The sequence below is a fragment of the Protomyctophum bolini genome (genome assembly GCF_963924005.1).
Source record: "Protomyctophum bolini genome assembly, chromosome: 3".
NCBI lineage: Eukaryota > Metazoa > Chordata > Actinopteri > Myctophiformes > Myctophidae > Protomyctophum > Protomyctophum bolini.
This window is the reverse complement of record NC_137864.1, coordinates 21,419,712-21,432,014: the sequence shown is the minus strand read 5'-3', so window position 1 is coordinate 21,432,014 and position 12,303 is coordinate 21,419,712. Positions and strand designations below refer to the sequence as shown.

The 12,303-nt window shown below is 49.3% G+C and overlaps 1 protein-coding gene across 1 annotated transcript in view; it reads left to right on the top strand.

Annotated features, from left to right (window-relative positions):
* LOC308312347 (voltage-dependent T-type calcium channel subunit alpha-1H-like) overlaps positions 1 to 12,303 on the top strand; it is a gene marked incomplete at its 3' end in the record, with an annotated part of 112,808 nt that overhangs the window by 8,872 nt on the left and 91,633 nt on the right. The window contains exons 5-8 of the mRNA XM_080758952.1: positions 4,222 to 4,570; positions 7,973 to 8,065; positions 8,760 to 9,191; positions 9,898 to 10,066. Of these exons, the coding sequence (XP_080615078.1) occupies positions 4,222 to 4,570; positions 7,973 to 8,065; positions 8,760 to 9,191; positions 9,898 to 10,066 (1,043 nt within the window). The remainder of the gene's footprint in view (positions 1 to 4,221; positions 4,571 to 7,972; positions 8,066 to 8,759; positions 9,192 to 9,897; positions 10,067 to 12,303) is intronic.

Here is a 12,303-nt window from a genome sequence, read left to right as displayed (position 1 = left end):
CCAGTATAAGATGATGCATGATGATGATAAGAGCGCCCCTCACTTCACACGGGTGTGATTTCTTTTTAGTTATTCATGGCTCTCATTTCCCACCTGATGTTACGAGGGAGTTGCGACTGCTTCAGACTGTGCTTAATAACGTTCTCTCTCCGTCTGCCTGATAGTCTCGAGGCCTCTTCAGTGTGTCTTTCTCCCTCTTCACTCGACAACTCACCTCTCGCTCCGTGCCACCCCCTTATATAGGTTGGACAGAGAAGTCTGGTGTGATGTCAGACACGTCATAAAGCGTTGTCCGGGATACCTAAACATTGTCCCTTCAGCTGACCTCATGATAATGTAAGATGCCCGTCAAATTTGGTATTGCAAGACCGCCATTTAATTGTGCTAACAGCGTGTGCTTCTACTGTCGACCGAAACCCTATTGCGCACCAAGTTCCCCAGTGAGGCTCTCCAACGTTGAAGCGCTCGGCCCTACTGGTTGGAGGTTGGACTGCAGGCGGAGCCGTGGATTTGTGACGAGGAAACCCTGTGAATTACATTACAATTTATATTGTAATGTAAAATCAATGTTAATTCAACTCTGAGAGTGTACAAATGGAACCCAAATGGACCCAACAGTTTCCGTGCCAGAGATTACTTTGCCCCCGGTGCCAGAGCTGTTAAGATACAATTTAGTTTAATCCACGTTTGATTAGCATCACGTTAGCATTTTGCAACATTATCTAATGTAATCCTGGGTGCTACACTTCCTCTGCCAACCTGGGGGGGCAGCGGACTGACCTCATGCTTAGCTGGGGACCCGATGGAGCCCCCTCAAGGACCCCTGGGGGTCCCTTTACACCACTTTTGTGAACCACCGGCTTAGCGTCCTTCCGGTCCTGGGTGTACTCCTCCTCCTGGCCGTTAACTTTCACATGTTGCTGCCGAGCGTTGAGGCTCTTACCGTTGAGGCTCTTGCCATGAGGCTCTTCCCGTTGAGGCTCTTTCCGTTGAGGCTCTTCCCGCGGCACCCGTTGTTCTTCCGCACGGCGCTCTTGTAGTCCTCGCTCTTCTTGCTCTGGTAGTAGAACTGCACGCAGTCGGCCACCGTCTTCCTCTCCAGGAAGGAGGCGATCAGGCCAAAGTTCTTGGGCTGTTGGACGAACTTCTCCCTGAAGGTGTCCTTCTCCCGGTCGTTCCACGTGCTGCCCGTGAGCTGCCGGTGGTCCCGGTACACCTTCATGGGGTCCTCCATCAGGCCGTTTGTGTCGATGAACTTGGCGTGCCGCTGCTCCTCCGCGTCGAGCAGCGCGGGAGGAACGGCCGCCGCTGCCGACCGATGCTGCTGCGTCCGCTCCTCGCCATTCTCCCGTTCCGACGTGCCGTCGACGAAGACCCCGGGAAGGGTGGTGGGCCCGCCGCCTCCACGTTGTTGGCCCTGCGCCGCGCGCTCCTGCGACTCCCTCCGCTTGCGGATCTCTGGGAACTGCTTCTCGTAGTACTCGCGCGTCTCGCCGTCCTTGGTGCGCCGCCGCGGGTCCTTCTCAGCGCGCTCCACCTTCCTCTCCCAGGCCTCCGTCAGCCGACAGCGCCTCCGGCCCGACATCTGCTCGCGCTGCCGGCGAGCGCGGTTCCTCTTCTGGAAGTGGAGAATGAGCTTTCTCCTCATGGCCGCCGTCTGTTGGACGTTCCGCCGCTCGCTGTCGTCCGAAGGCGTTTCATCCACCCCCCCGGGGGGTCCCGCCAGTGCTTCCAGAGCTCTGTGAGCCTCCTCTGCCTTTCTCCTGTTCTCCTCATAGATGGTCTGCGCCAGCGGGGTGCCACGCCACTGCTTGGCGTCACTCCCGGGAGGAGGCGGCGAGACGTGGCTCTCCGTAAGGTCCTCCCCCTTCTCCTTATTATTCTTCTCCTCCTTCTCCCTATTCTTTTGGTTCTCCTCCTCCTTCTCTAGTCGCTGCTGTTCCGTGCGTAGTTTGCAGATCCGTTGCATCACCAAGGCGTCGATCCTCTGTTTGTCCACGTGTCGATCTGTGTTCATGCTCTGGACCACCGGCCTCCCTCCCTTGTTGGCGGAGGAGGATGGGAACGAGCGGTCGCCCCGGCCATCGGGGTCCATCAGCCCGATGGCCCCCCCCTGTCCTCCCCCTCTAGCACTGACAGAGGATGAGGAGGAGGGCACAGCAGGGGGTTCACAGGCGGAGGAACGGGAGCGGGTGAGACAGTGCGGCTGCACCGCAGTGGTGATCTGTCTGTTCTGGATCCACTCCTCAGAGAATCGCTCCGACGGAGGAGGACCATGACCTGGATGCGGTGCCGTCTCGAATCTCCGCCCTCTACCGCCGTGGGACATGGAGCCGCCGCGGCCGCGCTCTTCTACCCCCCCTCCCCGAGGCCGCCTCGTCATCAGACGTGGACGTTTGACCTCTGGCTCACGTTGGATAGGGTGCTGCTCCTGGCCTCTCTCGTCAGCGTTATCCTGGAGCTCGGAGAGCATGAGAGAAAGCTGCAGGGGCTGATGGGAGCTGTAGTCCCTCCCGGCTGACGGGAGCTGTTTTCCCTCTTCCTCGGGGGTCATGCGTGCCACCACTCGCTGCAGTTGCGGCGGCGGGGAGGCGGAGTCCGGCGAATGGCGAGCGTCCAGAGACCTGGTGTCGCGCCGCGTGGACTCCGACTCTGGGTGAGAGGCCGTGTTGGAACGCATTTTCTATCGCTTAGTACCTACCTGTATGTCCTCCCCTTTGGTCGTCCAGTCAAATGTCCCATATATGGAAGTTAGTTCTTTAAGTCTTCTTAACTTCTTCCAGACATCCACATAAAATAATTGGTTTGGTCTCCTCTCTGGAACCAGCGCTTTCTTACATTCCCTCGCTCCTCTTTCCTCGTTGGTGTTTCTTCACGGACCAGATCGGAATGTTTGAATATTTGAAAAAAACAAGCGGTGTGTTTTCCGGGTACAATGTTTAGCCTGGATGTGTTCTGGAACATCAGCTATGTCTCGTCTGTCAACCTGTGGATATTATTTAGAATAATACTATTTCTAATAGTCAATAAATAACACTAACAAATCAACTAATCAAATGATGTCCTGTTCATGCAGAAATAAGGTTTATGTTTATGAGTAATGTGTTATCTATACCCAGAAATACATGTTTGGCCGTGGTGATGTCACCATGATTCAGTGTTATACTGCCGTGTGTCTGTGTCACATGCTGAGGGGGGGAGGGGGGGTGTCAGGGGCATCTGTCACATTGTAACCCCCCCCCCACACACACACACACACACACACACACACACACACACACACTTGATTTTGTCATGTAATTTCAAGAAATTCGGGGAAGAAATTATATTTTTTTAACATAATTTGAAACGTTTTAAATGCACATGCTGTATATGGGTCCCTGGCTCAGAATATGTTCAGGTGTGGGGTTCCGTTGGACAAATACATTTATTACAATGATTTATTCATTAATAAAATTATTAGAGCATGCAAGTACTGCAATCGGTGTACTAAGGGAACACCAACAAAGGTACGTTTCAAGGTTGGTATAAGGTCAGGAATTACAGAGGATTTAGACGAGCAGTTGTACCCCAGGCAGTAGACACTAACGTACACTGTACTTCAAAGTAGCTGTAGGGACTCTGTAAGGACTCAGAGCAGCAGTCGTACCCAGACAGCGGAGAGCTCTAGGACTCAGAGCAGCAGTCGTACCCAGACAGACAGCGGAGAGCTCTAGGACTCAGAGCAGCAGTCGTACCCAGACAGACAGCAGAGAACTCTAGGACTCAGAGCAGCAGTCATACCCAGACAGCGGAGAACTCTAGGACTCAGAGCAGCAGTCGTACCCAGACAGACAGCAGAGAGCTCTAGGACTCAGAGCAGCAGTGCTGGTGCACTCTGCTCGCGGGAAAAACACCCTTGCTTTCACCATAACCATCACCTAAATAGCTCTATGGCTTCCACCTAATAGTCTCTGCCCCTTCCCTGGTTGTGTAATCAGAATTGTACCACCATGTCGTCCATGCCATGTCCAAATAAGGAGTTCCGAGTCAGTCTTGGCGTAAGGAGGGGGATGCCCAAATATGGGGGTTTGTTCTCCATATTTGTCAGAGGTCCTTGAAGGGGTTCCAGGGTGTCCCAAGATTAATTATTGATCGTTAGGAACCAAATGGACAGTTACAGTCCTTTTCTGTCTCTCTCTCTCTCTGTCTCTCTCTCTCTGTCTGTCTCTCTCTCTCTAGTCGCTACAACGTGTCCTTCCTCAGCCTGTACTACCGTCCTGACGTGTCAGAGGACCACCCGTTCATCTGCTCCACGCAGAGGGAGAACGGCATGCTGCGCTGCTCCGACGTGCCCCCCCGCCGTGTGGGCGGGGCCTCCTGTCTGCTGCCGGCCGAGGAGGCAGGGCTGGGGGCGGCGGCGGGGGCGGAGCCGGGCTCGGGGGGGATGGGGGCGGCGGTGGCGGACGACACGGTGACGTGCGTGAACTGGTTCCGCTACTACAACGAGTGTCGCGCCGGAGAGATCAACCCTCACAAGGGAGCCATCAACTTTGACAACATCGGGTACGCCTGGATCGCCATCTTCCAGGTCAGTAAGAATAATAATCTATAAATCTGTCTGTGTGTGTAATCCATGTAACTGGAGAAACGTTCGCTCCACCGGCGTCCACACCCCCGCAGGGAGTGCAGTGCCCGGTGTCGAGTCGGTCGGACCCACGGTTGTCCAGACCCGCCCCAAAAGGCCAATGCCCGGTTTCTGGACATGGACCCTGCCCAGGGCTCATATATGGAGCTGGCCTGTTCTGACATCATTCTGACTTCTGCATAGACTCCATATTTGAGCATGCCTGACAAAGAACTCCATATGTGACCAAATTTGACGGAGGGACTGCCATTGGATTTTTGGGGGAATTTTCAGGGAATCATTGCTTCAAATTGACATATTAGTTGTGCAGTTTGACCCACCCGTTTTGGAGATATTGCTTATAGAGTAATGTCTTGCAGAGAAACAGTGAGTTGAGAAAACAGGCTTGAAAGGTTCACTTCTGTGGACTCTAACATTACTCCTAGTTACATGTTTAAGCATTTATTTCATATTTCCATGTCGATTTTAGCTCTGACACTTATTTCAGACATGCGCTAGTATGTGAAGAGTCTGCCTGTACCTCATGTTGGGGAAGAAAAAAAAATTGCGCGATCACATATATGGGTATATGAAAGGGACACAGACATATCTGGGTGGGGCATGCATTTCCAACTAGCATCGTAGGCCCAACGGGGCCCTGCGGGCACCGCTCTAGTAATATAATTATAATTATTATTGTTATTATTATAATTATTTTATATTTTATTATTTCATGTCATGGATTTGTTTTTACATCCGGAGACTCCCGTCCAGGCCAGGCTTCAGACGCGCCTCCTCAGGAGACTTAGGAATCCATTGTGACCGCATGCCCCCGCTGACGTCGACCCCTGGCAGGGTTTGAACCCACAACCTTCCGCATGAAAGGCGTGTTGTATTGGGGACCCTGAGGGTGTTGTGTTGGGGACCCTGAGGGTGTTGTATTGGGGACCCTGAGGGTGTTGTATTGGGGACCCTGAGGGTGTTGTGTTGGGGACCCTGAGGGTGTTGTATTGGGGACCCTGAGGGTGTTGTGTTGGGGACCCTGAGGGTGTTGTGTTGGGGACCCTGAGGGTGTTGTGTTGTATTGGGGACCCTGAGGGTGTTGTGTTGGGGACCCTGAGGGTGTTGTATTGGGGACCCTGAGGGTGTTGTGTTGGGGACCCTGAGGGTGTTGTGTTGGGGACCCTGAGGGTGTTGTATTGAGGACCCTGAGGGTGTTGTGTTGGGGACCCTGAGGGTGTTGTATTGGGGACCCTGAGGGTGTTGTATTGGGGACCCTGAGGGTGTTGTATTAGGGACCCTGAGGGTGTTGTGTTGAGGACCCTGAGGGTGTTGTATTGGGGACCCTGAGGGTGTTGTATTGGGGACCCTGAGGGTGTTGTATTGGGGACCCTGAGGGTGTTGTATTAGGGACCCTGAGGGTGTTGTGTTGGGGACCCTGAGGGTGTTGTATTGGGGACCCTGAGGGTGTTGTGTTGAGGACCCTGAGGGTGTTGTGTTGAGGACCCTGAGGGTGTTGTATTGGGGACCCTGAGGGTGTTGTATTGGGGACCCTGAGGGTGTTGTATTGGGGACCCTGAGGGTGTTGTGTTGAGGACCCTGAGGGTGTTGTGTTGGGGACCCTGAGGGTGTTGTATTGGGGACCCTGAGGGTGTTGTGTTGAGGACCCTGAGGGTGTTGTGTTGGGGACCCTGAGGGTGTTGTATTGGGGACCCTGAGGGTGTTGTGTTGAGGACCCTGAGGGTGTTGTGTTGAGGACCCTGAGGGTGTTGTGTTGGGGACCCTGAGGGTGTTGTATTGGGGACCCCAATCCACTACATGGAGTATATGAGAACTGAAACAAGAAGACCCCCCCCCCCCTCCATGCAGGTCAAAGCGGGTCAGTGTCAGGTTCCGAAACCTTAGAGTTGTTTATGTTTTTTGCTACATGCCCCGAGACATCAAAGGCTTTTTAATGGCATCCTCCTTAATGTTGGAGTTGGCCTCACGCTCGGGGGGGAGTTCCCTTTGATCTGGGAGGTTTTTGATTGACTTGACACATTTAGACCTGAGGCTTTGACCTGATGTTTCTGAAAAACATCTTCTACAAAGTTCCTTGAAAAACTTACAAATATGATTCAAAATCACACCCGTGTGAAGTGAGCGGCGCTAATATATTAAAGTCTAACTCATGTTGATATGGTGATGTAATGGTGATGTAAAACAAACGGCGCCAACACAAACATTAAATGCCATTAACAATAAAGAGACAATATGAGCAATATGAGTGTGTATGAGCACATACCATACAAACACACAAAGCTGTGTGACCGTGCTCCTCACAGAGCACGACCATGGACTGCTATCATATTATTACACCACTACACTATATTTAGTTAATATTCTTATACATTACATATTATTATTATCCGGCAACATTGCTATACCATATTATATTATCTTACACTATTACATTCATTATTGTTATTGCTACTACTTGTATTTGTATTTGCCTCATCCCTGTCTATCTTTCTTCTATTTTCTTTCTTTCTATCTTTGATATATTATTATTCACTTTGTCTGTCAACTGTCATCACGCTGTTCTGAAACATGGATGACTTCTGAGAGGGTGGCGTGCGTTTGTGGTGAGGCCACGATTTGTTGTGCAAAAATGTGACTCGTTTTGATACAGAGACTGTCATGGCGGAAAGACTAATTCATTATTGTTCAGGAGAGGAGATAAACAGTTTATTCTTTTCTTTTTTTAATCCTTAGAGTTAATAGCACAGGCAGACTCTTCACATACTAAAGCATGTCTGACATAGATGTCAGAGCTGAAATCGACATGTAAATATTGACTATTTAGTCAATATTGCTTAAACATGTAGCTAGGTGTAATGTTAGAGTCCACAGAAGTGAACCTTTCAAGCCTGTTTTCTCAACTCGCTGTTTCTCTGCAAGACATTAATCTATAAGCCATATCTCCAAAACTGGTGGGTCAAACTGAAAAAAAAAGAAAATACATTTTAAAATAAATAAATTACTTTAACCTCGGTCAGAAACGGTCACAAATGTTCGTTTTTGCACAGTTGCTTGTGTGGTCTGAACTATACTGCCCTACAAAGCCAAAGTGCAGTAACTACTGTATGTTTTAGTTTTTTTATGTGTGTATCTCAAAATGTGATTTTGGAGGATAAATGATTTACCGCATGAACAGATATACCATTAGTGTAACATAATATAGCCTAGGTTATATGCCGATGCCTCCTTTGGCTGACCACTTTAAACCTATAGAACACTAAAACCAACTTGCGTGCGTGCGTGTGCATGTGTGTGCGCGTGTGTGTGTGTGTGTGTGCGTGTTTGTGCTCGTCCGTGCATGTGTAGGTGATCACTCTAGAAGGCTGGGTTGACATCATGTACTACGTAATGGACGCTCACTCCTTCTACAACTTCATCTATTTCATCTTCCTTATTATAGTAAGTGCACACACACACACACACACATGCACGCACATGCAAGCACACGCACGCACAGACACGGCAAGACAATATAGGACATTTCTACAGCAAGCCAATTCAATGTTTTTTTGCATAAAGTATTAATCAAAAGACATTTCAACAAGAAACTAGAACCAAGGAAGCAAATAGAAATAAATCAGATGATTAGAGAATTAAATTACAGTACAGAATTTATTAGACCTGAGAGCATTCTACAAATGTCAAACAGTTTTCTGAAAACCCTATGTTTCTATGTCAGTGGTTCTCAAACTATTGTCAAGGACCCCCAGAATTACATGTAATTATATGTAATTATATGTAATTGGCCGTGGAAAATATGATGTTCCAGGGACCAGAAGCAAAGATTTGAGTTACAAAAGTTCGCTCTGAAAGAATATATATATAATATATATTCAAAGATTTTGCGACACATTTTCACGATTTTTCCAAAAAATAGCAGACCAATAAGCTCGTAGCGCAGCACTCGCACGCACGCATGCCCGCACGCACGCGCACACACACACACACACACACACACACACACACACACACACACACACACACACACACACACACAGACAGACAGACAGACAGTATGGTCAACAAAGTAGACACAGAAAAGTTCAAGTGTGTGTGTGTGTGTGTGTGTGTGTGCGTGCGTGTGCGTACACAGGTGGGCTCCTTCTTCATGATCAACCTGTGCCTGGTCGTCATAGCGACCCAGTTCTCGGAGACCAAGCAGCGCGAGCACGCGCTCATGCACGCCGAGAAGCGCGCCCGCCAGCAGCTCCACCAATCGCAGTCCACGCTGGCCAGCGACAGCCAACCGGGGAGCTGCTACGAGGAGATCATCCGCTACCTGGCGCACCTGGGCCGCAAGGCGGCACGCCGCCTGCAGGGCCGCTGCACGCGCACACCGGCCCCCCACCACCACACCACCGCCTGCTGCGTGTGTGTGTGCTGGACGGGACCGTGGGGGGGCGGGGGGGCTTCCTCTAAAGGCGGCGAGACGAACGGCCTCGCCCACCGCCACTCGGGCCACGCCCCCAACGACCTCACGCACCTCCATCGGCTGTATAATCATCATCATCATCTTCATCATCAGGTGCGTGCTTTTCCTCAAACTTTTTCATGTCAAGGGCCCCCCAAATTGACACTAATTACGCCCGCGGACCGCCGTTTGAAAAGATATGCCAGGGACCCCCATGAGAGAAGATATTTACGTCTTTTCTGTTTGGATGTATGGGCTGTCAAGGCCAGAAAGTAGTTTTTTGACACTCAGTAGCCATTCCTGCATAACTTCCGGGTTCGATCGATGGATAGATAGATAGAATACTTTATTGGAAGTTTAAGAAAATTTCAGAAAATGACATAATTAAAAAAAAACGCCAAATGGACTTAGACACAAAAAAGCCTTCGCTTGTTTCCATTGTGGTCCACTTTGTAACATAAAACTATACACATACATACTGTACAGACAAAACAACCATGGAACATATAATAAATAATCCTTATATATAAGGCTGGGAGCTATATACATAGGACAAGAGGTACCCTGAGAGAATAGTCCTGAGCATGGGATATGGGCTATCCAGGGTCGGAAGCTAACTATGACCAGTGAGTGTGTAGATGGAGCCATGATTTCAGGTCTTTCCTAAATATTGCAATAGAATGATGATGATGTCACGCGCATACCCTCTATTGTACTATTCTATAAGAATATGAATTTAAAATGTCTGCGTGTGTTGTTGTCTGTACCTTGAACTGCTGTGCTGGTCTTGGCGACTGAATGACATCTCGTCTCCAAACAGGACAGCGAGCCGGCCGTCGCTAATGGGGGAGGTCACGGTTTCAACTACCCAATCATCACCTCGCTCTTCAGTCACGTGACCAATCAGGTGGGACAGGAGCAGACGACTAAGAGGCTGTCGATTGCCGTGGAGATGGTAAACAAACTGCCGCAGCTGGTGCTGGAGCACGGTGAGTGAGTCATCACCATCGACGTTATCCTTCATCTGTTTAGTCTTTTATTGAATGTTTATTTATAGCCTGCGTGTAATCGCATCTCATTCTCCACCTGGTCCAGAGTCAGACTGCAGCTGCAATCAACAAAGTGACAGGCGGACATTTGTGACTCTTTTTGATACAGAGAGAGACAGTGACGGCAAAACTAACTGTTCAGGAGAGGAGAAAAACATATTTTTTCCCCCTTTTTTAATCCAAAATCCAAAAAACTAAATAAAAGCAATATCAATGACTTATGTTGTGTTCCAGAGGCAAGATGGAGTGACAAGTCCAACCATTTTCTGATGACTTATAGACACGAAACACAACTCACTGGATTGGACTCCATCTTGCCTCATCCTTGTGTTCACTCACGACACTCCAGAGCGAGTGAAATATTTTATGACCACTTTCCTTCAGCGTGCGTGTGTGTCTGTGTGTCTGTGTCTGTGTGTTTGTTTGAGCGCACGTGTGGTGTATGGAGTGTAAGTGAGGACAAGTTAGACAACGTTAACACTGAGTTTTACTCAGGTCTTTAGTGGCGTTTTCTTTCAGCGTCTGTCTCCAGTCCTGTTGTTATATAATACTGTATGTCTGTGACGCACGGGTTGAGTCTCTCTTTTCTCTCCTCAACCTCTCGGTCTCCCCTCAATCTCTGCCATGTCGCACACGTGTATGACAAATGAATGGCATCGATGCGATGCGGTGGTCGGAACACCCGGGACTATGCGTGCTTGCCAGTGATATTATTAGCCTATTAAGACAGTTTACAATAAAACAGGAAAAAGCCCTGGATGGAGTCTACACAAGAATGCTACGAATGGCACTAGGTGTCACATGGACGGACCGCATCAGAAATGTGGGGACCTACCACGGGTCACGGACAAAGTCAGAAAGAGAAGGATTAGGCTGGCAGGGCACTGCGTCTGGTACCTAGAACTAGAGGCATGCAAATTGACCCTATATGGGAGCCAACCCAGGGCAAAGCCAGGAGGGGAAAGAAGCGTACCACCTATGTAGACGTGCTGTGCTGAGACAGCTTGGCTGACAACAATGCAGAGCTCAAGAACCTGATGTTGGATAGGAATTTGTGGAGGGCAGCGATCCAGGAATCCTGAGTTGGTGTTAGCTACAGTATATAGACCTCACTCTCGCAGCAACTAACTAACTAAGACAGTTTAGAAGCACCTTTTTTTGACAAATAAAAGCCGCGTTCAAAGACATATTTGACATATGTAATGTCGGTGGGTTGTGGGCCAGGTCGAGTTGTGAAAATGTACATATGTGGTGCTGCTGTGTGGGCGTGCTGGGCCGAGTCAAATTATTAATACATGCGGGATGTGCGGGTCACGAAAAACCCTGACCCGCACAACACTTATTGAGAAACCCAGTTCTTCACAACTGCAGATTCAACCGATATACTATATATATATATATGCAGATGGAGACCAGCTGACCTATCGACTTGAACCCATTTAGACCTGAGGACGATTATACAAATGTCTTCTAAATCCTGACAGTTCTGAAAAACCCATGTTTCTATGTCAGCGGTGCTCAACCTATTTCATGTCAAGGACCCCTAGAATCATATGTATTTGGCCTCGGACCCCCATCTCAAACCCCCCCCCCCCCCCCCCCCCCCAAACGTTCGCTATGAAATAATATATATTCAAAGATTCGCACCACATTTTTCAAAAATAGCAGATCTACAAGCTCATAGCACGGCACTGAGTGCCACGCTATGAGCTTCAACGTTGGAGAGCCTCACTGGGGCCTTGGCTCACATGGGCACCAAACACCCAAGGACGAGGGTAGCTCTGGTCCATAGCTCTGCGTGCCTTAGAGCTATGTTACTTTCAACTTCCGCCGCTCGCATGAATGCAGACCAGCCTCTACTCTTTAGTGTAAATAAAAAGAACGTTTTTGCTACTCACCAAAACAAAGGCGGGTTGTGTCAATAGAAAGACTACTTTCCTTAGTGGAAGCACTCTGAGCCCCCCACCACACGTATAAACTGTACTTTTTGGCCAAAAAGGGATTTTGTTTCCACCGGAAAAAAAACATTTTTAGTTACTCCGCTGCGCCCTCTACTGATATTGCCCAGAGAACTGCCTCATAAAGGATATTTTTCCTCCGGTGAAAAAATATCCCTTTTTGGCCAAAAAGTACCGTTTATACGTGTGGTGGGGGGCTCAGAGTGCGTCCACTAAGGA